Source organism: Rhipicephalus microplus, unplaced genomic scaffold, assembly GCF_043290135.1.
Source record: "Rhipicephalus microplus isolate Deutch F79 unplaced genomic scaffold, USDA_Rmic scaffold_13, whole genome shotgun sequence".
In the NCBI taxonomy this organism is placed as follows: Eukaryota; Metazoa; Arthropoda; class Arachnida; order Ixodida; family Ixodidae; genus Rhipicephalus; species Rhipicephalus microplus.
The window spans coordinates 22,865,873-22,893,358 of NW_027464586.1; the positions used below are offsets into that span (position 1 = coordinate 22,865,873).

Genomic DNA, 27,486 nt, shown 5'->3' on the forward strand with positions numbered 1-27,486 from the left:
TAAAACTGGAAATAAGAACATAGAGTCAAGGTTTGAACGCTGGTATTCAATCGACAAAAAAATAACAAATGTTGCCGCGAAAGTTGAAAAAAAGTAGAAAAACTGCCAGGCAAACACTGGTAGTATAGTGAGCTATTGAATGTAAGAACGAGTGAGAGGGAAAGTGAGAAAAGACCTACTTGCTGGAGAGGAAAGAAAAAGCCTAAAAGTAGGTGGAACAAAGAAATGCGGGATGCGATCAAGAAGTGGCGTGAGTCATCACGGGAGCCCACATAGGCAAAAAGGAAGATGCGGCCACACAATGATATTGTAACAGACGATCAGCAAAAAGGGATCAATCTCCGAGAGAAAAAACCCTCGAGCTGTGGTCCACTTCTTTTTCATCAAAATCCCGTGCTGAGGGAGCGCGCGCCGTCACGGCCTTTTCTTGTTTGATCATCAAGCCGCTGATCTCTTGGGGGGGGGGGCGCACGAACTAGCGCGCGTAGTTTGAATACTGCGTTCGCCTTGCGTCATTATCCCTCCTCCGAAAACGCATCGTCCCGATGCGTAAAAGCAGTGTTGCTGAGATGGACTGAATGCGTGATTTCCAATGGAGAAATAGGTATTCCTCATAATCGGGTGTGTATAATTCGATGTTCATTGCCTGTCATAGTATGGCTTCATTCTGACTACATGCACGATTTCTGTGCTCCTTCGGCATCTTAATGAGCTCACTTGTCCTTCCGGTGACACCTCGTAGTTCAAGGAGCTGACGCGACAAAGGACTCGGTAAGGGCCGAAATAGCGGCGCATGAGCTTTTCGGAAAGGCCAGGCGTCCGCACAGGAGTCCAAATCCAAGCTAGGTCGCCTGGTGCGTAGTCGACTCCTCTCCGACGAAGTTTGTAACGGTTTGCATCCACGCGTTGTTGTTGTTTTATGCGATGTCGCGCCAACTGCCGTGCTTCTTTGGCTCGCTGAATGAATTCGCTGATGTCAGGCTTGTGCTCTGTATTGTCGCCTACAGGCAGCATTGCATCTAATGGTGTGGTAACTACTCGACCATAGACTAGCTGGCATGGCGTCACTTTAGTAGTCTCCTGCACAGCAGTATTGTAAGCGAAAGTGGCGTACGGCAGTATCTTGTCCCACGCACGGTGCTCCAAGTCAACGTAAATGGACAACATATCGGTTGGAGTTCTGTTGAGTCGCTCGGTTAGCCCATTCGTTTGGGGGTGGTAAGCCGTTGTTTTCCTATGACTTGTGTGGGTAAGTTTCATAATGGACTGCGTCAGATTGGCTGTGAATGCAGTTCCTCGATCCGTGATAACCACCTTTGGGGCACCATGCCGTAGTACAATGTTAGTGACGAAAAATTCAGCTACTTCTATAGCCGTGCCCCTGGTGAGAGAGGCTGTCTCGGCATACCGGGTTAAGTAGTCTGTCGCCACTACTATCCATCGGTTGCCCATTGATGACGTGGGAAATGGACCAAGTAGATCCATTCCTACTTGTTCGAACGGAGACTCAGGTGGTTCAATTGGTTGGAGAAATTCTGCAGGTTTCAATGGAGGCGTTTTGCGTCTCTGGCAATCTCTACATGTCCTTACATAATGCTGTACAGCATCCAGTAACTTTGGCCAGTAGTATTTTGTGCGGATGCGAGCCAATGTTCTACTCACTCCGAGGTGTCCTGCTGCTGGGTCATCGTGGCAGGCTTCCAGGATTTCGGGTCGCAAGGCCGAAGGAACGACGAGTAGGAATTTCTCCTTGTTGTGCTCGAAGTTTCTTTTGTATAAAACGTTGTTTCTCATGAGGTACGAGGACAATCCCCGGACGAAAACTCGAGGAACACGCACGGGTTGCCCTTCCAGATGCTTGATCAGTTTAAGCAACTCCGCGTCAGATCGCTGATATTCAGTCATGTCTGCGGTGCTGACGGCCCCAAGAAACGGAAAGTCGTCTCCATCTTCCCCAGGTGCAGATTCCATTGGTGCGCGTGATAGGCGATCAGCATCGCTGTGCTTGCGACCCGACTTGTATACGACTGTTATGTCGTATTCTCGCAACCTGAGGCTCCATCTAGCAAGTCGCCCAGAAGTGTCCTTTAGGCCTGCGAACCAGCACAACGAGTGATGGTCGCTCACTGCTCGAAATGGTCTAGCATATAAGTACGGTCGGAATTTCTGTATGGCCCATATTACCGCCAGACATTCTTTTTCCGTCGCCGAATAATTTATTTCAGCTCTCGAAAGAGTGCGACTAGCATATGCGACCACTCTTTCCTCTCCGTTTTGCAGCTGCACAAGGACGGCGCCTAGTCCCAAATTGCTTGCGTCCGTGTGAATCTCTGTTTCAGCTTCTTCGTGGAAATGGGCCAGGACAGGGTGGTGTAGGAGTCGCTGTCGCAGCTCATTGAACGCCTCTTCTTGCTCGCTTGTCCAGGTGAAAGGCATGTCTTCTTTCGTCAGTCGGGTTAGTGGCTCCGCAATCTTCGAAAAATCTTTAACGAATCTTCTGTAATAGGCACAAAGTCCTAAGAATCGTCTCACAGCCCTTTCATCTGTCGGTCTAGGAAACTTTTCTACAGCTGCTGTCTTTTCGGGGTCAGGTCGAATGCCTTCAGAGCTAACCACATGACCGAGGAAAAGCAGTTCATGAAAACCAAAATGGCACTTTTGAGGTTTTATCGTCAGCCCTGCTGAACTAATCGCTTCGAGCACAGTACGTAGTCGTTCCACATGCTGATCGAAGGTGGCCGAAAAGATCACGACGTCATCGAGATGAACAAGGCAGGACTGCCATTTAACCCGGACAGCACAGTATCCATCATCCACTGAAATGTGGTGGGTGCGGAACACAGGCCAAATGGGAGTACCTTGAACTCGTATAACCCATCTGGGGTCACGAAAACAGTTTTCTCGCGATCTCGTTCGTCCACCTCTATCTGCCAGTATCCGCTCTTGAGGTCTAGAGAGGAGAAGAATTTCGCGTCTCGTAGTCTGTCAAGGGTGTCATCGATCCTTGGAAGGGGATAGACATCCCGCTTTGTGACGACGTTCAATTTTCGGTAGTCAACGCAGAAGCGCAAGGTCTGGTCCTTTTTCTTTACCAGTACTACAGGTGAGGCCCATGGGCTGGCCGACGGTTGAATTACGTCGTCCCTGAGCATTTCTTCAACTTGGCCTCTGATGACTTCTCTCGCTTTTGGTGACACTCGGTACGGGTGCTGGCAAATAGGTCTAACAGATTGATCGACTATGATGCGGTGTTTAATGATAGATATTCTTTGCACTTTCGATGACGTGGAAAAACATGAGGCGTACTCCCGTATAAGGCTCTCGATTTTTTGTTTCTGGTTCGGTGATAGGGCTGCTTCGATGTGGATAGATGCGAGTATGGAATCTATACCGTCAGGGTGCAGTGGTGCAGTCTCGGAAGAATTCAAATCCGTAATCGGAACGTAATCATGCAAGTGACCAACCACAGTTTCCTTCGCAAGGTGCTGCACCTCATTTCGGAAATTTGTCAGGAAGACACTCGTACACCCATCACGCAGTCGTACAATACCTCTTGCTGCACAGATCCCTTTCTCGAGTAATAGCCCAGTATTGCTTTCTGCCATTCCTTCATAGTCGTTGTACACATTGCTTTTTACGGTGACAACGATGATGGATCTTGCAGGTACTGTTACATCATCACCTGCAATCTGGAGCCCATCGAATCGTTTTTCACTCTCGAAAGTCGCGATGGCGTGTTTCGTCGAGAACGAGACGCACGTTTCCTGCAAGTTTATCACTGCGCCAACGGCCTGCAAAAAGTCCATTCGGATAATTACATCTCTTGAACACTCCGACAGGACAATGAAGCTGGCGACGTAGGTGAAGCCGCGTATCCCAACTCTAGAGGTACACATGCCTGCCGGATCGATAAGGTGTCCCCCGGCGGTTCGCACTTGTGGTCCTATCCAAGGGGTCAGCACTTTTTTCAGCGTTCTGGCAAGTCCCCTGCTCATGACGGAATAGTCTGCGCCTGTGTCTACTAAAGCATTCGTTTCGTAGCCGTCTATAATTACCGACAAATCAGAAGCGACGTTACCATTTCCACACGTAGTCTCGTGTCCGTCATCACATTTTGAAATCGGCACTGGAGGTTGTTTTCTTGCGTCGGCAGCGGCCTTACCTCCCCAGGTCGCCGATTCTAGTTTTCCCGAAGCGGGCTTTGGGGAAGTCGCCTCGGAGAGTTTGAAGATGGGCGCGGACTTGGTGACCGATACCTCAGTGGCGCTGTCGACCGAGACTGATGCTGCTGCGAGGAGTGAGCCCCTTGACGCGTTGACAAGTACTCCTCGATTTCAAAAGGTCGCTCCCCATTCCGTGGACAGGCAGCGTTTACGGGAAAACCCCGAAGTCCAGCTCGGCGATATGCACACATCCGGTAAAGATGGCCAGCTTCGCCGCAGTGATAAAAAAGCGGAATTCGATCAGGAGTGCGCCATATATCAGCTTTTCGGATCCTAGTCTCGGCTGGGGACGGCGTAAATCGAGGTTTCGGCAGATGCGTGCTTGCTGCGGTGAAATAAGGTCCAGGGGCGGCGAAAGGAGGTCCAGGGGCGGCGAAAGGAGGTCCAGGGGTGACGAAATGAGGTACAGGGGTGTTTCTCAGTACCTCGGCGTACGAGACTGCGGGCTGCATCGGAACTGACGCTTGAACAGGCTGGGCTTGTGGCTGCTGCTCACGGACTGCCTGTCTCACCTCCTCCCGAACAACTTCCCCTAAAGACGAGACCGTTGAGGGGTTGCCGTTTAGCTTCTGGAGCTCTTCTCGAACCACCGATCGTATGAGCTCTCGTAATACGTCGATGCCATTCCCGAAGACTGCTGACACCGCGTCTACGGATGCGACGTTTACATCTCGATTGTAGTGCCTCGCTCGCTGTTGCAGAGTCTTTTCAACCACTGTCGCCTCGGTGCGAAATTCAGCGACGTTCCGCGGGGGACATCGGAACAAACCGGCAAAAATCTCCTGCTTCACCCCACGCATCAGGTGCCGAAGTTTCTTGTCCTCGCTCATATTTTGATCAGACCGGCGGAATAACCGGCACATGTCTTCCACATACATTGCGACGCTTTCATTGTTGCGCTGGTTTCTTGCCTGCAAGGCAGCTTCAGCTCTTTCCTTGCGGTTTGTACTCGGGTATGTGGCCAGTAGCTCCCGTCGGAAATCATCCCACGATCGAATGGTACCTTCATGGTTTTCAAACCACGTTCGTGCGCTGTCCTGCAATGCGAAATAAACTCGGCGGAGCTTCCGTTCTTCGGGCCATCCGTTGCAGTTGGCGACGCGCTCAAAACCCTCCAGCCAATCCTCGGCGTCTTCATGAGGATCGCCATGAAAAGGGTCCGGCGTCCGTGGCTCATCGACAACGACGTGCGTGGCAGCGACTGGAGACGAAACGGCGTGTGCGGCAGCGGTTGTAGACGACATTTCGGTACTCTCACCGGAGACAGCTGGAGACACTCTGGGCTTTAGTGGCAGGGGAAATTCCGGCGGCTCACCACGTAGACGACGGCTGGAGCGCTGATGAACTGGCGTGAGCTCAGTTGGTTCGACTGCTCGTGGTTCCGGGCTGCTTCCTCGAAGTCCAACTGGGTTTGGGATCATTACCCAGCACCTCCACCAGAATTGTTACGTACAATCCAAATGGTGTACGAATAACTGTTTATTGGGGCGAACTTGTGCCCGAAAAGTAGCGGCGTCTGTAACAGACGATCAGCAAAAAGGGATCAATCTCCGAGAGAAAAAACCCTCGAGCGGTGGTCCACTTCTTTTTCATCAAAATCCCGTGCTGAGGGAGCGCGCGCCGTCACGGCCTTTTCTTGTTTGATCATCAAGCCGCTGATCTCTTGGGGGGGCGCACGAACTAGCGCGCGTAGTTTGAATACTGCGTTCGCCTTGCGTCAATATCTACCAAATATGGGAAATGTATTTAGAAAAAAAACATTGTGCAGAAATTGGTTGGGGTGAAAATCAAAGGTGAAAGTTAACGTTGGGTGACAGAGATTCACGAAAAAAAAGGCCGCGGCTAGAATATTTCATAGCCACCTAAAAGCACTACGTAGGAAGTCTGTCACAATGCAAGAACATATGGTAGATGAATAAGGAAATGAATCGGTAGCGTAGAAAGTACTAGGTTACATCCGAAAAATAACAGCACACTCGTTTTGAACGTTATGCCAGGGCAATTCCTGTGTGAGTAAAAGTATGAAAAAGAGTGCCACTGAGGAATAGATAGTACTTGAGAATTTCAATTGGAAGCAGGCCAAAGGAAAAATTCCCAAGCGAACTACTCCGAGCTTAGATGGTGTTCCTGTCCACATCATTATCGAACTGGGAAACAGCTCTAAAGAAGCACTTCTGAAATCCTATAAAAAGTGCTTACAGGTCGCCGTCACACTGCCAGCCTATCCCTGTTTCACAAAATGTATTGCAGTTCACTCAATCAGCCACCATACATATCATCGTCCGCTCGCATATCCCTTCGTACAGGTGATTGCTGAAGTGTTGCTCGTCCTCAAACCCGTACTCTCACCTTCTCGTCTTCTTTTTTCGCACGCACCATTTTAGACTAGAACGACCTTTCCTACGCCATCTTTGCCATCACGAATCCAGATGCTTTTATTGATGCTGTAAAAATTGCACCTCTCATCCTGAATGGTCATGTATCATGTATCATTATTGCACACCCATTCCTTATGTATTGCCCACACTCGGGGCCTTTCAGAAAATAAAGTGAAAGTGAAAATACCACACACTTGGCGGAAAAGTGGAATAAACTTGATCTATAAAAGCAAAGAAGAAAAGGCAAACATTGGCTCGTATAGGCCGCTAACCATTACTTCTTCTCTGGCTTAAATTATAGCGATACAGGCAGTAAAAGTAAAAGATAGAAACATAGGCCGAGTAAACTGATATTTTCAGAAAACTTCAGAACGGATTACGAATCGACAGGTGGTTAGACGATAACCTGTTCGTTATTTTTCAGTGTATCGAAATACCTAAAATAGAAAACAGGCCCTATACGTAGCTCATCTGGACATCAATGGGGCGTATGATCACGTTAATAGGGAATTTCGTGGGACATATTGAATGAAGTGGGAATGGTGACGACTGTAAACAGCTTTTGAGATAAGAATACCGTGGAAACACTGTTTGCATTATTAGGAAGTAATAAGCAGCAACGGTAGCGTTGAAATTACCAAGGGACTGAGGCAAGGACGTCCTTTTTCTACGCTGCTATTCATGCCCCGCCGCGGTGGTCTAGTGGCTAAGGTACTCGGCTGCTGACCCGCAAGTCGCGGGTTCGAATCCCGGCTGCGGCGGCTGCATTTTCGATGGAGGCGGAAATGTTGTAGGCCCGTGTGCTCAGATTTGGGTGCACGTTAAAGAACCCCAGGTGGTCAAAATTTCCGGAGCCCTCCACTACGGCGTCTCTCATAATCATATGGTGGTTTTGGGACGTTAAACCCCACAAATCAATCAATCAATCAATCAACGCTGCTATTCATGCTGTGCATGGTGAGAATGAAAAAAGAGCTAGAAGGTAGCAACATTGGATTAATTCTCAACATTGGACTTAACTGTCACACAAACAGGCTGCAGTGATTGATTGATTGATTGATTTGTGGGGTTTAACGTCCCAAAACCACCATATGATTATGAGAGACGCCGTAGTGGAGGGCTCCGGAAATTTTGACCACCTGGGGTTCTTTAACGTGCACCCAAATCTGAGCACACGGGCCTCGACATTTCCGCCTCCATCGGAAATGCAGCCGCCGCAGCCGGGATGCAGGCTGAAGTGATGGTTGAGCAGAAGCTTCCAGGTGTATATATGCAGACGATTTTGTCCTATTCGCGCACAGTTGAGACAATATACAGCGGCTGAGAGACACATGCGGAAGGGATGGTGAGGCTCTAGGACGTAGATTTAGTGCTACTCATTGTGGATTCATGGTATTCAATGATCAAAAAGACCTGGAGGTCTATGTACTGGGCCAAAAAATACCGAGGGTAAGCTAGTGCAGGTACCTTGGTGTATGGATAAATGAGGGAGATAGATATATGGAGGAACCGTAAAACACACCGGCAGCAAAAGGACACAGGAATGCTGAAATAATTAAGCTCATAGCGTTATAAGGATACAATAGACACGAAGTCCTTCGAGGTCTGTGAAAAGGCGCTATGGTTCCAGGGCTTACATTTGGGACTCAGTAGTGTGCATGAAGTCAGAGGTGCAAGCAGGAATGGGTGTAAATCAAAAAACTGTGGGACAGCTCTCATTGGGCTCTCACGAGAAGACGACGAGTAAAGCTGTAAAAGAGAATATGGGATGGACAGGCTTTGAAGTAAGAGAAGCTCAAAGTAAAATAAATTTATAAGGCAGGCTTAAGCAAATGAAGGAGAGTAGATGGCCGCGAAAGTATTCAGGTATTTGTATAGTGAAAGCGTGAACAAAAAGTAGAGAAAAAGAAGTAGGAGGCTCACCAGTAAATATACGGCTTGCTGTGTTGGCGACATGGCAACAAAGAGCATTAGGCGAAAAGTCAGAGAGGTGGAAAGAATTCATTAGATGACAGCGATGGAAAAGAAGCTGGCTCTATGTAACTAATGAAAGGGCAAGAACACAATAGAGCGGATGAAGTTTCGTGATATTTTAGAAGGAAGCGCTTCACGATTTGAAGCGAAGTCAGGTTGCCTTAGAACGCGTAATCATAAACCGAGATTCAATAAAAAAAAGAATGATGTACATGATGTGCGAGAGCTAAAGAAACAATGAAACATGTTCTGATTGAATGCGGCGATATCCAATCAGGTATACGGGGGGGGTACAAGCCTACATGAGGCTTTAGATTCTGGGGACAAACATGGAAAGTTGAACCTGTTCGTGACAGAAGCAAGTAAGAGGTGGTTAGAATATTGACAACAGAAATGTATATGGATAAAGGGCAGACATAGAGGGAAAATAAGGATACTCTGCCTGAAGAGGGAGATATTAAACATAAATTTATGTTGTTATAATAAGATCAATTTATTTGAAGGAGATAACACATTAGGCCGACATAAAAAGAAAGTTTCCCTTTGATTTTTTTCTTGGGAGCCTCGCGGCACACGTGTCACCGCCCCATTAGAAAGGGGACGCTTATATCATTCATCCAGCCTCCAACAACCCGCGCACTCTACACAAAAGTGCTCGTCGGTCTACATCTGTCTCGTGTTCTTTACCTTTTTACACGCTCAGAATACAATGTTGAAGTAAAAACTCGTCATGAATTTCAGTGCTTACAAACGTGGATACGCCTGTGCATCTGCAATGACAAAGTGCACCTACTTCTTAGGCATGCGCATTTGTGACCGCGAATGCCAGGAAAGTGATGGCAGGTCGTCCTTGTTATAGCGGTGTGGTGGCCTGGCATTCTGTTGTAGTCAGGGTCTCTCGACTACTATGACTGTGCCCGATCAGTCGCTGACACATTTGGGAGCATTCCAGCTAAGTTCGTTTGTTTTTCAGTATCAATGCTAAAGTAATGATGCGGCAGCGCTTGATTGGCAAGGGACAAGGCACGTAGATCTGAAGTTGCGGCACGTACCGCTTAAGCAGCTGTCATTCATGGTTGCGATCTCAGGAAAGCAATCCTAGGTTCTTCTTGGTATAACGGTGTGGTGAAACGGCATTCCGTTGTAGTTGCTGCCCGTTCTCTATAGCGACTGTGTCTGATGGTCGCCGACCAGTCACTGATACATTTGGGAGCAAGCCAAATAAATTTGTCGGTTGTTCAGTACTAATGCTGAAGCAATAAAGCTGCAGCACTCGATTGGTACGAAACAAGGCACGTAGATCTGCAATTGCAAAGCGTACCACTTAAGCATGGGTCATTCGTGGCTGCGCATTCCACTGAAGATATGCCAGGACGTCCTTGTTATAGCGGTGTGGGGAAACGCTTTTTCGTGCAATCGGTGCCTGTTCGCTGTAGTGACAAAGCCCGATCGTCACCAAGTCACTGATCGACACTCTATGGGGCGAGCAAGATAAATTAATCTGTTTTTCAGTGGCAATACAATGCTTAAGCAAATATGCGGCAGCGCTTGATTAGCATGGGACAAGACACGTGGATCTGAAGCAGCGTAGCGTACCACTTCAGCAGGTGTTATTCATAGACGTGCATCCCAGGGAACCTATGCCAGGTGGTACTCAGTATAGCAGCGTGGTGGAACAGCGTTCTCTTGTAGTCGATGTTCGTTCGCTCTAGTGAATGTGGCCGACAATCGCCGATCAGTCGTTGGCACATTTTGGAGCGAGCCAAATAAGTGAATCTGTTCTTCACTGGCAATTTAATGCTTCAGCATTAATGCGGGTGCGCTTGATTTGGACGAGACAAAGCACGTAGATCTGCAATGGCGAAGTGTATCAATTAGGCAGGTCTCATTTGTGGTCACGAATCTCATGGAAGTGATAGAAAGTCATCCTTGTTAAAGCGGTGTGGTGACATGGCGCTATGTTTTAGGTGGTGTCCGTTTGCTCTAGTGGGAGTGTCGGATGATCTACGATTTGTAACTCACATTCGCGAGACAGCCAGATACTTTCATTTGTTCTTTGGCAGCAATTCTGAAGCAACGAAGCGGGAGCGCTTCATTGACAAGAGACACAGCTCGTAGGTCTACTGTGGCAACGGTTCAGCGTATGCCGCTTCAGCTTATTTGTGGCCGCCAAATTATTGTTTGCTTGATTGTTGCTGGTACCCTGTGCCGCTTATTGTCTCGACGTCAGCGTTCTGTTGGGTACTGTCATTTTCCTCCTGATGTCTTGCGAGCGCACCAGGTGAAGGTGGATGCCCAGCATTCTGATCGTTCTGCAGTTTTTGTGGTACATCTGGGTGTGCTGATGAGGGCGCAACTACAAGTTAGAAAAACATCAGTACTACCTTCTATACGCTGTGCAACAGGCCTCAACTTTTTGCCGGTCACTTGCTATTTGACGAAATACAGCTCGCAAGCACAGACTTGATCATGCTCTCCTTTAGGACGTCAGCAAATGCAAACAGTCGACTTCATATTGCTTAGTTTAGGACTTGTGCAACACAGCATTCTCAAATACTTGGAGTCTGACTAGATCCACCTTACAGACCCTTGACATTTCCGACGCAAGGCCAGGCTTGACGATGCCTTACCACCTTTTTTAAGAAAGCATGAACTGGCTTAGCTCACATAATGCAAAAAGACTCTTTTAAGCTGGAAAATTGGTTGGCCTCGTGTTTGCAGAGCAAGCGATATGCCTTAGCTGCCACCTTTTGCAGCTTCCCTGTCTACCCGGCACACAGACCCATGCACTCTGATTGAAATCGTGGTAACTTCATCCACATTGCCTTTGTAGAAGTGAAAAAAGCGGCGTGAACCAGAGCCCATCTTTCAACTTTTCAAGTGTTTCAGCATACGGCAGTTTATGCTTGATTATGATTCAAAATAATATCAAAATGGTGGGAAGCTCTAGCGAAGTGGCAGAAATTCTTCACTAGGTGTACATGGAAGCTGAGAAAGTGACATCGAAAAAAAGTAAAGAATGCACTCTTATAGGCGCGTACTTTCAAGTATCGTTGCTCTGATACGCCGGTAAGCCTTGTGAGTAGAAATGTACATATGTGTCTAGCAAAATTACCGTTTGCTACCTTAGAGATTTAAAGGATGATTTTTTGCAGAAGTTTCTATAAACATCCTGCAGTATGAGGCTGTCTGCGATATTTATCAATATCTTGCTGTGTATATTTGTTTACTGCTCAGCGTTTAGTTGCGTAGCCAATTTTCAAGCGTATGTTTCTACTCAATTACATCAAAATGTTCTGAGTATAGGAAACTATTCACTGCGCAGAAATTCCCTGGGTGCGCACTGGAAGCACGACACCAGACGATGACGTTTTTCAAGAACTATCCCGGGCCATGGTTTCTCTCATGGCGTTCAACGGAACGGCCCCTTGCGCGGGCAAGCCACCCGTAGGAGCTAACAATGAAGGCTTCGCTAACGGTGAGTACAAATTTGACCAACTTCCCCCAAACGTATCGGTAATGTCGTAAGATATTCATTAATTATCTACCACGACAGGGTTATGAAGAAAACAAATAGCAGTTCACACGCATTGTGGAAATTGTTATATTGCGAACCACCTCGACGAGAGTCAGTCGAACTGTACCGTAACAAGCATGTCATGGTTCACATGTTAGCACCTGTGATTTATGCTCACCATATATTTGCGTCGTGCAATACCAATCATGCTTATATCAAGCCATCGAAATGGGCACAAGCGCTCATTTACAGGCGTTGTATACGACATATGCATGTCGTATACAACGCGTGTAAATTGCGTTGTATACGACATGCATATTAATAATTTTATGTTAGCTCAAGACATGTTTGCCATACAGTCATGTCACGCAATACCAGTTTTGATGTATGTCAAGCTAGCGGAACGGCTAAGAGTACACCACGAGCGTCGCATTCAAGTCGTGCGGTGCATGACAGAAATTTTATATTATCACTTCTCATTCATATTTTTAGTTCAGTATCGCTATACAGTACAGAACTTGTATATCAAGCTAGCGAACTGTGCACGAGCATACCATGAGGTTGACATGCAAATCATGCTGCACATGACATGTCATGATTCCATAATACCACTCGTCATTTATGTTCGTCATACCGACGCAATACCCAATTTAGTGTATGTCAAGCTGGCTAAACGGCTGCGACTATGTCATGAGCGTGGCGCACAAGTCATGTTGCATATTATATTTCGTGATTGTCTTACTACCCCTTGTCTTTTATTTTCGTGACACATGTGTGTATCGCAATACCAAGCTTGGTTTATATCAAGCTAGAGAAACGGCCGCGAACATGCTATGAGCGGGCATGTAAATAATGCTCCACATAGCAAGCACATCATGATTTTCACCGAGTCTGCCCACAACGAGACCTCCCTATGAACGAAGCACCAACACTGCCAGAACGAGACCCTCGAAATTGCCGCGCTCGAAACCGATAGAGAACAAAGACGCTGTGCGCGCCAACAGTCTCGTGAAAGGGGACACTAAAGAAGACGACGTGCTTTTGTTTAGGTTTCTTGCTCTTGGTTCCTGCATAAAAACACACGCTGTCGGCTCTATGACTCAATGTCTCGTTGATCTGCTTACGTTGAACCACGACACTGGTGAAGGTGCTGGACTGCAAGCCTGTTGATGCTCAACACCTCCTCTGGGAGCCGTTAATCAAGTCCCGACACGCAGCCACATGTTACGACACCAGTGCACCGCTTCAGTCGGTGGTTGATAGGCCTCTCTCTTGAGCTGACCTTCTTAGACGAACATTCTACCAGGCATTATGTACCTCTGACAATGACCTCCGCCAGGCAGCCAAAGGTGGTCCAAGGGATATAAGGCAGCCCGTATCCAATCCAGCCCAGGTAACTCTTCTTCAGCCACTTGTACCTGATCACTTCAGTGATGCCCCACATAAAGATGTTGGAGATTGGCTTGAGCATTACGAACGTGTTGCCGACATCATCCAGTGGAATGCTCAACAGAAGGTCGCCCGCACGTACTTCACTCTCAATGACAGTGCTCACGCATGGCTTGAGAATTGAGAAGGCCATATATTGACATGGGATGAGTTTCGTCAGCAGCTGATTGACACCTTTGCTAACGTCTACCGTCGAAAGCGGGCTCAGCAGTTGCTTGACTTAAGGCTTCAAAAATCTAACAAAACTGTTGAAATGTTTGCTGAAGACGTGACACGCCTATGTCGTCGGGCTGATCCCAATATGTCCGAAGAAAAGAAGATGCGCTACCTTATGCGCGGCGTGAAAGAACAACTGTTCGCCGGACCTGCGCGCAATGCCACAACTACCATAGCCGATTTTATATAAGAAGCTACTGCCTTTGAGTGCGCTTTACACCAAAGATTGAGACAGTATGATCGCTCGTCCGCTACCACCCCAATCAACGCCGCTTCAGTGACTCTGGATAATCAGAGCTCCCTACGTGACCTGATCATAAACACTGTCCGAGAAGAAATTCAGAAGCTTTGGACTCCTCCACTGCATTGACCAGTGGCCGCCGTTGCCGCAGTCATTCATCATGACCTTAGGCACGCTTTTTCAGCAGCTGATCTTGGTCGCGAGCAGCGTCAAATCAGTTACGCCGACGCTGTCCCGCGTCCACCTCCCGTCCCGCCTATTACGTCATACTACCAGCCACCTACAGCCGCACCTTCGTCGCAACCTTTGCAGAAGACTTTCAGACGTCGGCTCATGTCTCGTTTATCTTCATGCCTTCAGCCACCACTTGCCGCGCCTTACTCACCACCACAAGAGGACATGCGACGACCACAATTTCGCAGAACGGACGCTTGGTGCACTGCCTAACGGCGCCCTGTCTGCTTCAACTGTGGTGGTGCCGGCCATATAGCTCGCTATTGTTGGTATCGCGACACATTGCTTCGCCCATCTCGGTAAGGGTACAATGGTCACCGTCCCAACACCGACTACATTGTTCGCCATGACGACACTGGTTTTCGAGGACCTCCAACAACGTGGTCTCCCTATCAAGAGTCGCTTTCTCATCGCCACCCCAATTCCGGCCACAGGTCACGCTCTCCATCTCCTGCTCAGACAGCGTCACCGAATCGACGTACTATTGCTGACCTTTGGGGAACAAGGTCGCCTAGCCCTTACCGGAGACACTAAAGGCGGCGACCTCTCGGGGTAAGGTCGCAGCTCGACAACAAGACGATAAGAAGTCCCCAGTACTGCCGCTACAGAATGACTTGACGCCGACGATTATTAACAACGACGAAATGGTGAGCGGCGACCTCAATGTAATTATTGGTGGAGAGCGAGTGACAGCCTTAGTCGATATGGGTGCTGATTTTTCCCTAATGAGTCACAAGCTGGCCGATCGCCTAATAAATGTAAAAACGCCATGGACAGGACGAGATATAAGAACAGCGGGTTGAAAAATTCTGCTCCCTGCTGAAAGATGCACAGCAAGTATCGGCATAGAGTATTCCCCTTTCGTGGCGACTTTCATCGTTCTCCCAGAGTGAAGCAAAGATTTATTTATAGGAATGAACTTTTTCAGGGAGCATGGTGCAATAATCAACATCCCGGACCCCGTCGTTTCCTTTTACGAGAGTGCTCGTCTGACAGATTCTTCATCACCAGAGCACAAATCCTTTCGTCTCAAGGAGAACAATATAGTCGGGCCGCCTTGATCATGTATCCTCGTTTCAGTAGCGCTTGATGTACCTTTCGACGGTGAAGAGGTCACCGAACAACTAACCTCGCTGCTTTTCGCTGACGGGATTTCAGTAGCACGAGGAATAGTCAATGTCAACGATGGCCGAACGAACTTGCTGTTAACCAAATTCACCTACGAGCGACGGCACCTTCCAAAAGGCACAACTTTGGTATATTTTGACAAAATAGCCTATGTTTCTGTCTGCTTTTCAGCCCTCGAAGCAACACCTACACAAGACAACATGACCAATCACCTAACCTTGACGTCAGCCCTACTTTAACTCAGAAACAGCGGGAACGCCTGCTTGGGCCACTAGCCGAGTTTCTTGAAGACGACGTATTTCAACCGTCGAAAAGCCCTTGGGCATCACCTGTTGTTCTAGTCAAGAAGAAGGACGGCAGCCTGTGTTTCTGTGTGGACTATCGAAAGCTAAATCAGGTTACAAAAGAAAGACGTATGCCCGCGTCCCCGCATATATGATTCGATCGACAGGCTTTGAAACGCACGTTACTTCTCTTCCATGGACTTAAAGAGTGGATATTGGCGAATTGATGTCGACCGCAGAATCGCAAAAAAACGCTTTCGTGATGCCGGACGGACTGTACGAATTTAGGGTCTTACCATTTGGCTTGTGCTCCGCGTCTGCTACTTTCCAGCGTCTCATGGATACCGTTCTCACTGGGCTTAAACAGAGAACCTGCTTAGTATGCCTTGACGACCTAATTGTGTTTTCTACAACGTTTGGCGAACACCTTGAACAACTGCAAGTGGTCTTGCAGGCCATACGGGCCACAGGCCTGACGCTCAAGCCGGAGAAATGTCACTTCTGCCTTAACAACTGCACTCTTTTGGCCATGTCGTCAGTTACGCAGGAGTTCGTCGAGATCCCAAGAAATTTGCCACCGTCGCACAGTTTCCAACACCATCAAATAAAAAAGCAGTCAGGCGTTTTCAGGGTCTCTGTGCATATTGTCCCGGTACAACGCGAACAAAGCACAGGTACGCCTTGAGACAGCAAAAGCAGCGTGTTCTGAACAGCTGAGCCTCAACATTGTCCTCTTCGTTTTCGAATCAAGCCAAAGGCCCACTACCTGGTGTCCGCCAAATCCCCCCATCGTCGTTTTTTCTTTACATGTAGACACGGGTAATTTGCCTCCCTCTCAAAGAGCATCGACCCGATGCAAAGTCATTAAGGCAGTTTTTTTTAAGAAAAGTCTCACGCAATCACTCGCTGACGTAAGGCTTCATGCGCACTACGTGAACGAGTTAAGGATGGTGCTGGCGACGCTTCGTACTACACTAAGTGTCGGGCACAACTTCGTAAGTGACATCACTCACTTGTTGCAACACTCGGTATGGCCCGAAGTATCTTCTTAACAGCTATTCGGAAAGTCCTCGTTTCCGTACGGGTGTCCGAACCCAGACTTTGTCGCCAGTTTGATAGACGACTGTTCTGCGGTGAGCATTGTAGCGGTCTGCATCGTACTCTTGCTGCTGGCGGATCCATAAACGTGCAAGTTGCCTAGCTTCTTCTACGCGTTCCGTAAACGCGTCAGCGTCTGGGTGGATGTCGTTACCTTCGTGCGGTACCATCGCATCTAACAGTGTTCGTACTTTTCGCCCACGAACGAGGCTTAATGGGGTCATGCGGGTCGTTTCTTATTTGGCCGTGTTGTACGCACACGTCATGTATGGCAAGATTGCATCCCAATTTTCGTGCTCAACGTCCACGTACACCGAAAGCATGTCTTCGATGGTTTTGTTTAGATGCTCTGTCAGCCCGTTCGTTTGTCGGTGGTAGGCGGGGGTCTTACGATGCGTTGTTCCACTCAGCATCAGGAAGTGATCCAAAAGAGCTGCCGTAAATGCGGTTCCTCTCTCTATGATCACGATGGTTGGTGCACCATGCCTCAGTACTATATTCTCGATGAAAAATCTTGCCACCTCCGCTTCTGTACCTCTCTGGATAGCCTTTGTCTCGGCATAACGGGTCAGATAATCCGTCGAGACAATAACCCAGTGGTTCCCTGCAGTAGAAGTAGGTAATGGGCCGAAAATGTCCATGCTGGTCTGGTAGAACGGAGCTGTTGGAACCTGCAAGAGTTGCAGGAGGCCAGCTGGGTGCTTCAGCGGTGATTTGCGGCACTGGAAGTCGAGACAGGTACGAACATAGTGCTTCACGGATGTGGTTAGTCTCGGCCAGTAATATTTTGCTGTACTCTGGCCAACGTCCTCGGGTAACCTGAATGGCCAGATGTCACCTCGTTGTGGCATGCTTTGAGTACTTCTGTGCGAAGGGCTGCTGCGATGACGAGCAGATATGTGGATTCCGTCGACAAAAAGTTTCTTTTGCAGAGTACTCCATCCCGTAAACAAAACGATGACTCCACTCTTGTGAAAACTATCGGTACCTTCTGAGATCTGCCATCCAAGTAGTTAAGCCAAGCAATTCAGCGTCATCCCGTTGTTGCTGCGAAATTGTGGTAGTGTCGAGGACACCGAGAAATGCCGTTTCCTCATCCTCGGGTAGGGTTGCCGACCTAATGGGTGAACGGGACAGTCAGCATCAATATGTCGCTTGCCTGACTTATCTATGACTACCATATCAAACGTTCGCAGCCTGAGACTCCAATGTGCTAATCGCCCTGTAGGGTCTTTAAGGCTTGTTAACCAACACAGTGAGTGGTGGTCGCTAATTACTTTAAAGGGGCAGCCATATAAATACGGGCGAAATTTTGTAACCACCCATATCACGGCGAAACATTCCTTCTCGGTCGTGGAGTAATTAGTCTCTGCACGTGTTAACGCTCCGCTTGCGTAAGCGATTACCCTTTCTGCGCCCTCTTGCTGGTGCACAAGCACAGCTCCCAGACCGACATTGCTAGCATCGGTATGGAGCATCATAGGGGCTCTCTCGTCAAAGTGGGCAAGGACTGGACGCGTTTGTAGTCGCTGACGAAGATCGTTAAAAGCAGCTTCCTATTTGTTCTTCCACTCAAAAGTGACGTCTTCTCTCGTGAGGCGAGTTAATGGTGATGCTATGCGTGCGAAGTCCGCGATAAATTGTCGATAATATGCACAGAGGCCCAGAAAGCATCTGACAGCCCTTTAATCGGTTGGCACAGGTAACTTTGCAACGGCTGCGATTTTTTCAGGATCGGGACGAACACCTGCATGACTGACAACGTGACCAAGAAATTGCAGCTCTTCGTAGCAAACGTGTCACTTCTACGACTTAAACGTCAAGCCCGCGGACCGTATGGCTCGCAAGACCACTTCAAGCCTTTCAAGGTGCTCGTCAAGCGTTGCGGAGAACACTGTGATATCGTCCAGATATACTGAGCAGGTTTTCCACTTCAACCTGGAAAGCACGGTATCCATAAGTCTTCGAAAGGTAACAGGCGCTTAACACAAACCGAATGACAAGACCTTAAATATTTATGACCCATCTCTTATCACAAAAGCGGTCGTCTTGCGGTCTCTCGGGTCGACCTCGATTTGCTAATATCCACTGCGCAAGCTCATTGAAGAGAAGCATCAAGCATGTCAAAGCCTGTCGAGAGAGTCATCCATACGAGGTAGTGGATTTACGTCTTTCTAGGTCACCTGATTTGGCTTCTGGTAATCCACACAGAAGCCCAGGCTTCCATCCATTTTCTTAATGAGGACCACAGGCGACGCCCAGGGGCTCTGTGAAGGCTGAATGACGTCATCTTCAAGCATTCTGTCTACTTGCTGTTGTATCGCTTCGCGTTCTTTTGGAGCCACGCGATAAGGATTCTGATGAATAGGTCTCGCCATTTCCTCGGCAATTATGTGATGCTTGGTTGGAGGCGTGCGGCCAACTCTTGATGTTGTCGAAAAGCAATCTTGGTATTCGGCCAATAGTTCAAGGAGTCTGCGTCGCTCGTCTTCCGGCAAAGTACTGCTAAGGTCTAGAACAGGCGCTGAATCAGGTTTTACCACCTCGTCGACTACCGCCAAGCAGCCTTCGTCATCTATGACATCGTCGAAGCAAGCGACAGCCGTGCCTTTTGGAAGGTGCCGGCGCTCAGCGCTAAAATTGGTCAGCAGTAGGTACGTGCGTCCAGCAGTAATTCTTACAATACCTCGTGCGACAGAGATACCGTGGTTGAAGAGAAGCGAGCTTATTTGGTCTGCAACTCCTTCGGCGTCAAACTGGACAGTGGCGGCCTCAGAAACAAGCATGCGTGACCTAGGAGGAAGGACCACGTCGTCATCAGTAAGACTCAGTTGGTTCGCTCGCGTCTCTGGAAAATCGGGTAAGCCCGTATGGCTGCAGAAAGTAATCAAACTCTTTGGGATGTGATTGATGGCGCCATATTCTCGTAAAAAATCCATGCCAAAGATTACATCTCTGCAGCGTGCGGCAATAATGATGAATGATGCAGTGAAAAGAGAACCTTTGATGTAAATTCTTTCTGTACATCTTCCAGAGGACATCAATTACTGGCTCCCTGCCGTTCTTATATGAGGGCCCGGCCCCAGCTTCACTTTTTTGAGGCTGTAGGCGAGGTCCTGACTGATAATAGAGAAGTCGGCACTGGTGTCGACTAAAGCGGTCACTTGCTGGCCGTAAGGAAGAATACTTAGGTCGGTAGTCACAATTTCATCGCTTTCACGGCTTATCGGATGTAAGACGTCATGCAGAGGGGGCTCTTTTTCGTCATCCTCATTGCCTGCAACCTTGTCCCCGGAGGTCGCCGCCCTCAGTTTCTCTGGCACGGGCTAGGTGACCTTCTTTTATTAAGGTCCGCATAGGTGTGGTGGTGCGACAAAAGAAAACGCGCGGGAGACGGACAGTGAGATCGGCATCCCAGACCAGGCGGCTTAGTAGGCATTGCTTCCTCTGCAGTGGTACGGCCGTCCTCAAAGTTAGAACGGGCTCCGTAGAAGGAGGTGTCGTCGCGGCGTGGATTGTATTCGTCGTTGGCACGCCGACTGTCAAACCAAGGTCCAACAGGACGGAATGAATCGCCTCGATGCCAGCAACGACGGGCAATATGGCCTCCACCTCTGCAGTGAAAGCAAAGTGAACGCCTGTCGACTGTGTGCCATGCATCTGTTCTTCGTGTCGGAGGACGTCTGAGCGTCTCCCCTGGCGTCATTGCCCATGGCGTCGTTGTCGATGACTGGTTGTATGGCTGTGGCATGGGTGGTTGCTGCAGTGTCTGCTCTTGCGACGGTGACCAAAGGGCCATTCTTGTGTCGCGGTACGGCGTCAGCGTAGCGGGTGATGGACGTCGGGGAGCGGCAGCGCAGCTCATGGGACGCTGCTCAACACCAAGACTAGCCGTAGACAACGCTTGGCAGATTTCGCCACGAACGACTTCAACGACCGAAGCAATGAGCGTTTCAGCAACCGGAGTCCGGAACTTCTGCAATTCTTTGCGAACTATCTCCCTAATCAAGTCTCTCAAAGAGCTCTGACTCTCAGACGTCATAGCAATACTAATGCTTTGGACATTGCTCGACATGCATTCATACTGCCAGCAGCGTTGATGGAGGGCCCGCTCGATAGCCGTAGCTTCCTTAATAAAGTCAACCACGGGGTTTCCTGGGTTGCACAGTAGGCCGGCGAAAAGCTGTTCCTTGACACCATGCATGAGGTAACTCAACTTAGTATCTTCCGTCATGTGTGGGTAATTAGCTTGACAAAGCAGACGAGTCATGTCTTCGGCAAACATTTCAACGGTTTCATTGGGTTTTTGAACCCGTAGCTCCAATAACTGCTGTGCATGGTTGCGTCGATCGTTATTGGTGAAGGTATCGGTGAACTGCTGTCGAAAGTCGGGCCAATTTTATATATTGGCTTCTCTGTTCTCATGCCAAGTACGAGCACCATTGTCAAGGTAGAAATAGGCTCGAGAAAGCTTTTTCTGCTCCGGCCCCTGATTTATCTTGGCAACACGCTCGTAGTGGTCAAGCCAGCCGTCAGCGTCTTCTTGGACGCCGCCACTAAACGGAAAGCTGCCTTGGGGCACCTGTTTGGGGCTTGCGTTTGCCATTGGTTGAGGTGAGCGGTGCCTGGGAGGTTTCGGCGAGAGAGTCAGCTCTGGTGCGAGGCCTCGCGACCGTCGACTGAAACGATGCACAGTAGTTGCAAATAGTGACAATGCGTTTGGACTGGATGAACGGCTCCCAGCGGAAGTGTGAAGCATCAGGCAGTGTTGCTACCCCGCACGTCCACCAGTGTCGCGGTACAACGCGAACAAAGCACAGGCATGCCTTCAGACAGCGAAAGCAGCGTGTTCTGAAACAGCTGAGCCGCAAGATTGTCCTCTCCGTTTTTCAATCAAGCCAGAGGCCAACTACCTAGTGTCCGCCGAATCCCCTCATCGTCGTTTTCGTTTACATTTAGACACGGGTCACTATTATCGGTGGTATTGTCCAGGTTTTGCGCGCATTGCGTCACCGTTAACTTGTCTTACGAGGTATGACGTTTCATTTGTTTGAGGTTACGAACAGGAAACTGCTTTCAATGACTTGTGGCAACGTCTACACACGACCCCTGTGCTTGCCCATTTTGATGAGACAGCCCCTACAGTGTTCCATACTGACGCCAGCAATGTTGGCATCGGGGCTATGCTTGTGCAGAGCCAGGACGACGAGAAAAGAGTGATCGCTTACGCCAGCAGAACTCTGTCACGCACAGAAGCAAATTACTCGACCACTGAAAAAGAATGCCTCACCGTTGTGTGGGCAGGTATGAAATTTCGCCCATACTTGTATGGCCGCCCATTCAAGCTTATCAGTGACCACCACTCGTTGTGTTGGTTAAAATGTCTGAAGATCCTTCAGGGTGATTGGCACGCTGGAGCCTTAGACTAGAGGAATTTGATATAAGGATGGTGTATAAGTCACGAAAGCGACACATGGACGCTGATTGCCTGTTTTGGTCACCAAAAGAGTCAGTCGCTTCTTTTGATGAAGAGACAGCGTTACTCAGAATCCTCGACACGTCAACCATTGCACATCAACAGCATGACGATCCTGAGCTACTTTGCTGGATTAATTATTTAGAAGGACCAAGCCATAATGCACCCAAAGCCTTTGCAAGAGGACTATCGTCGTTCTGTCTGCGAAAAAATGTCCTTTACAAAATGAACTTCTCGTCAGACGGGTCCACCTACCTGCTTCTCGTCCCTACCACTCTTCGTTCTGAGGTATTGCAAGTGTGCCACAACGAGGTCACATCTTGACATTCAGGCTACACGCGTACACTGGGCAGAGTTCGAGGGAGGTATTACTGTCCTAGACTCACTGCTGCCGTGAAGCATCATGTTCGCACCTGCCTCGATTGCCAGTGGCACAAGTTACCTCCGACGAAACCAGCAGGTTTGCTACACCCCATCCATATCCCGACAACGCCATTTGACTAGATCGGAATGGACCTTTTTTGGCCCACTTCCCACCTCTAGGGTTGGTAACCGCCTGGTTATAGTGGCGACCGACTACCTTACTCGCTACGCCGCGAGAAAAGCCATCCAGAGAGGCACAGCGGAGGAAGTGGCCCCGTTCTTCATCAAGAACATTTTGCTGAGACATGGTGCGCCGTCCATCGTTATAACAGATTGTGGAACCGTATTCACAGCCTCGCTTTCAGATCATGTTTTGGTACTCAGCGGTACTATTCATCGCAAGTCGACAGCTACCATCAACAAACCAACGCGTTGACCGAGCGACTCTAAAAACTCTGGAAGACATGGTTTCAATGTATGCGGACATCAAACACAAAAACTGGGGCGAGATTCTCCCTTACATAATGTTTGCATACAATACTGCTAAACTAGAAACCACACGGATGACCCCAGTCAGCCTAGTTCACGGACCCAAAGTAAGGACGGTGTTGGACGCGATGCTGCCACATGAATTCGATGACAACAAAAGGAGTCCTGACGCGTTTACTCAACGCGCAGAGGAAGCCAGGCAGCTCGCACGCGTGCGAATATACCAACAACTAAGTACAACGCAGGTCACTATAACCTACGTCATACATCTGTAACGTAAGAAACCGGGGACAAGGTATGGGTGTGGACGCCTGTACGAAAACGGGGACTATCCAAAAAGTTGCTCGGAAGATACTTCGGACCGTATCGAGTGCTGTGACGACTAAGTGACGTTACCTGTGAAGTCGTCTCGGATAGCCCAAACAGGCGTCGCCACCACCGACCTGAACTTGTGCACGTAGTGCGCATTAAGCCCTACGTCAGCGAGCGACTCTGCGAGGCACCGTCGCTTGTACAAAGTGACTTTATGTGCGAATCACTGGCTCAGCTATAATAGCATCGGGGTGATACCCTTTTAAGGAGAGGCAATTGCCGCGCTCGAAACAGACAGAGAACGACGACTATGTGCGCGCCAACAGTCTCGTCAAAAGGGACACTAAAGAAGACGACGTGCTTTTGTTTAGGCCTCTTGCTCTTGGCTCCTGCATAAAAACACATGCCGCCGGTTCTCTGAATCAACGTCTCGTTGATCTGCTTACGTTGAACCGCGACAATATGTATCAACTGCACACTTAAGTGCTCTTTGTTGTTTTCAGACACAATAATAACAGGGTCTAAGTGACAATCATACCTAGGAATCTATAAATAATTTGTGTTATGTGAGGTAGCTATAATGTTAAACTTAAAAAAATGAAATTGGATGAAAACGTAACTTGCCGAAGGCAGGCACCTGCCTAACCCGCGACTTTCGAATAACGTTTCCTATGTTCTACCGACTGAGGTACTATTGTGGCTATCCCCTCATCCACCTAATTGGGTATATATGTGAACTAAACATGGGAGTGGGAGTCAGCGCCAAATGCAGTCATGATGGTGAGTGCGGAATAATATTTGAGTGTGAACAATCAAGCGCGAACGAGTCTGGTGCTGCCATTCACGTTGGTGCTTGCTTGCTTTCTCGTATCTTTTGTCGTCGTCTTTCCTTCACTACATTTGCCCTCAGGATATAGCGGAGCTGTCTTGGCAATTCAAGGCGCGGGTAGTATAGCCGGGACATAATATGGCTTTATGCTAGGGACGTGGACGGTTTCTCGGCTGCGACGACGCAAGTCATCATATGGTGTCAAGAACTCGACCTCGTAATAGGTGGGTAGCAAAACTGCGCGTCATCTGCTACGGTACTTCCGCTTCGAGGCTCTATCTCTTCGCTGCTTCAAGGGGCCTGCTGCGCTGTGTAATTGTGGAAAACACGCGTGCAATTTCTTTGACGCGTTTGTGTCCACTTGTTCAGTGATTGACTTAAATGTAAACATTTGACAGAAGTCTGTCTCGTCTGGTATGAAACTGGGAGATGATATAGGCTCCAACCAAGAGTTTTTAAGAGACCCGACGTTTTGGAACCGACTTGGTTCCTTCTTCAGGGGTGACTGCGTAGGCTACGTAGCAGCAGCGTCTTCAAAACACTCGAGGGGTGACTAATGACCCCTCTCTCTGTCTCTCGCTCTCTCGTTGTGCCGTGGAGCGCAGTCCGTGTTTGTACACTGGGGGAAGGGTTCCGAGAGAGCGGTTGATGTTGTGGGCTGTTCCCTGAATGTGCCACGACTCGAGTAACAACCTTCTCCTTCAGATCGGCTCGCTTTTCGAGGATGGCCGTTGCTTCAAAATTTATCTTGTGGTCTAATGTCTCCGCATGTTCGGCGACTGCACTGTGCTCTTTGTAGAACTTCCGCACATTGGTGGCGTTTTGCTTCAGTCGTTCTGGTAGGTTTTTCGGTTCACCAGTATACGACGTGGAGGACTCGGCGCACGGAATTTTGGTAAACGACACCGGGGCTCTTGTCCATTGTTGGCCGGTCTTTTGGGCGGTGGACGAAGCGGCCCAGCGTACACGAAGGCACGTGCGCGTTGCGAACCCCCTCCCTCTTGAAGATCCGCGCCAGCATCTTGCTGAATCTGTTAACGTATGGAACCGGTACGTGTTTAGGGGGGGGGGGGGGGGGCTTCCAATTAAAGTTCAATGGGGTTTCCTAATCCTCTATTGCTCTGCGCGGCGGGTGGCGGCTTGAATGAAGTTTTTTTAATATCCGTTTTTTCTGAGGTCAGTAATTACGCGGGCCTCTTTTTTCTTTCGCTCTATGTCGTTAGAGCATAAAATCCTGGCTCCCTCGAGTACCGTGGTCACAAACAAGGCCTTGTGACAGGCGGAGTGGGAAGAATCGAATTGAAGATAGTGGCCAGCGTGCGTTGGCTTCCTATGAACAGAGAACTCCAGGCCGTTACGCTGTCTTGCCACCTGGACTTCAAAAAAGGGCAGGAACTGGTCGCTCTCACACTCGGTCGTGAACTGTATGGCTGGGTTCACGGGATTCGGGTGTTTTTACGTCACTAAGACGTCTGTTTTTTGCGTCATTAAGACGTCTGAAGTTCAAAACTTCAGACAACACCTGGATTCCATCGATAACATGTTTAACAGGCAATATTTGTAAGGCGTCTCCATCAAACGAAGTACTGTTCTTGAGGCTATGAAATATGGTGGCGACTTCTAGGCTGTCAACAGGAGAAAGAAAAACGCTTTCGTAGCCACTCGGCGAAATACACTTCAATGCGTCTATGCTACCACTGGAATGGGAATGCGCAAGGAAATAAATGCTGAAAGAATTAGCAAGTGAAGGAACACTCGTTTAAGTTCCAATGCCTATCATTTTATCAAGTATGTCACTTTTACATCCAGGATGCAGAAAAATGGATAGCTATCGCCAGAGAGCATCGCTACGGTCACTGCTGCGCTGAAAAATGTCCGCATAATACTGCGTCTTTGCAGCTCTAATATCCTTGTTCAATTTATTTCTATACGCCTTGTATTCCGATAGTGTTGAAAGGTGTCTAGTTTTGATAAATCTTTTATAAAGCTGGTCTTTAACACTGATGCGATAAAGCAAAAAAGGGTTAATCCAGGGCTTTCGAATTTTCTTTCGTTGGGATGCCTTTTTCATTGGAAAATTCTCATAGTATAATGCTTTAAAATTAATAATAAATGTTTCATATGCAGTATTTGCTTCCACTGCGCAGTATACGTCATCCCATGAAGTATTCTGTATAGCAGCACGAAACGATTCAAGGCTCTTATCTGTTATCGACTGATAGTATCGAGTACACTGTAATAAACGTTTGTTCGTTTGCCTCAACGCACACAAAAATATTTCCATATGATCGCTGAGGTCCCAGAAAACAACACCAGATTTTGTCATTGATAATTCGAAGTTAATTATAATTGTATCAAGAAGTGTCGCCAACTGTTGTGTAACACGAGTTGGCAGAGTAATCACATGTGCACATGCTTTAGAAGACACCGTGACATCAAAGTCAAATCTCTGTGCACTATCACCCAATATATTATTGTTGAAGTCTCCACCACCAAACATAGTGTAATTATTTTTCTTGACATACTGAAGAAGACTATCTAAACAATCTCTAATTTCCGATGCAACAATATTTGGAGGGCGGTAGACAACAGAAAATACGGTTCGGTTGGAACGGGGAGAGAGCACTTCGCAATTATCAGAAATAAAAGAAAACTCATGAATCAAGTGGCATTCGAGATTCGAACGAACAAGCACCGAGACACCACCACCTCGACGTCCGCTTGGACGGTTAACATAATACGTCTGATACATTGGTAATGCGAACACACTGTTATCTGCATACCATGTCTCAGATATCATTATCACATCAAGCAAAAGCCGAAGCGTTTTACCAGCACAGAAAACTCATCATATTTGTTGCACATTGAACGAGAATTGATATGAAAGCATTTAATAGGACCGGAAGATAGGAACTGAGAACCGATGTAATCTTTTATCTACTCAAGATTCATGTAGTCGACGGACTCCAGTGTAGGCATCGCAGAGCGAAAAACCCGGAAACGCTAGCCCTAAGCAGCCGCTCATGTGTGTAACTGCTCAGTCTCATGCCCTGCAGTCGGACTTGAGGCATTCATGCGACCTACATCTGCCAGCGATACGATATGTAGAACAGGTGTACAATCCCCTAGACGCGCAAGCACTCTGCCAATGCTGCTCCAGACATGCTTTCAGTCAACAAAATTTTCGCGAGAAACGGCAGCGCCAAGTAGCTGCTTGTTTTTGTGTGTTAGGTGCTCGTTTACAAAAATGGGTCTTGATTGGCCTGCGTAATCAA

The 27,486-nt window shown here is 48.3% G+C and overlaps 1 protein-coding gene across 2 annotated transcripts in view; it reads left to right on the forward strand.

The window, feature by feature from the left end:
* LOC119162992 (carboxypeptidase M-like) overlaps positions 1-27,486 on the forward strand; it is a 1,476,599-nt gene that overhangs the window by 1,100,971 nt on the left and 348,142 nt on the right. For both annotated transcript variants that reach the window (XM_075882656.1, XM_075882657.1), the window contains one exon: positions 11,901-12,053. In XM_075882656.1, the coding sequence (XP_075738771.1) occupies positions 11,901-12,053 (153 nt within the window). The remainder of the gene's footprint in view (positions 1-11,900; positions 12,054-27,486) is intronic.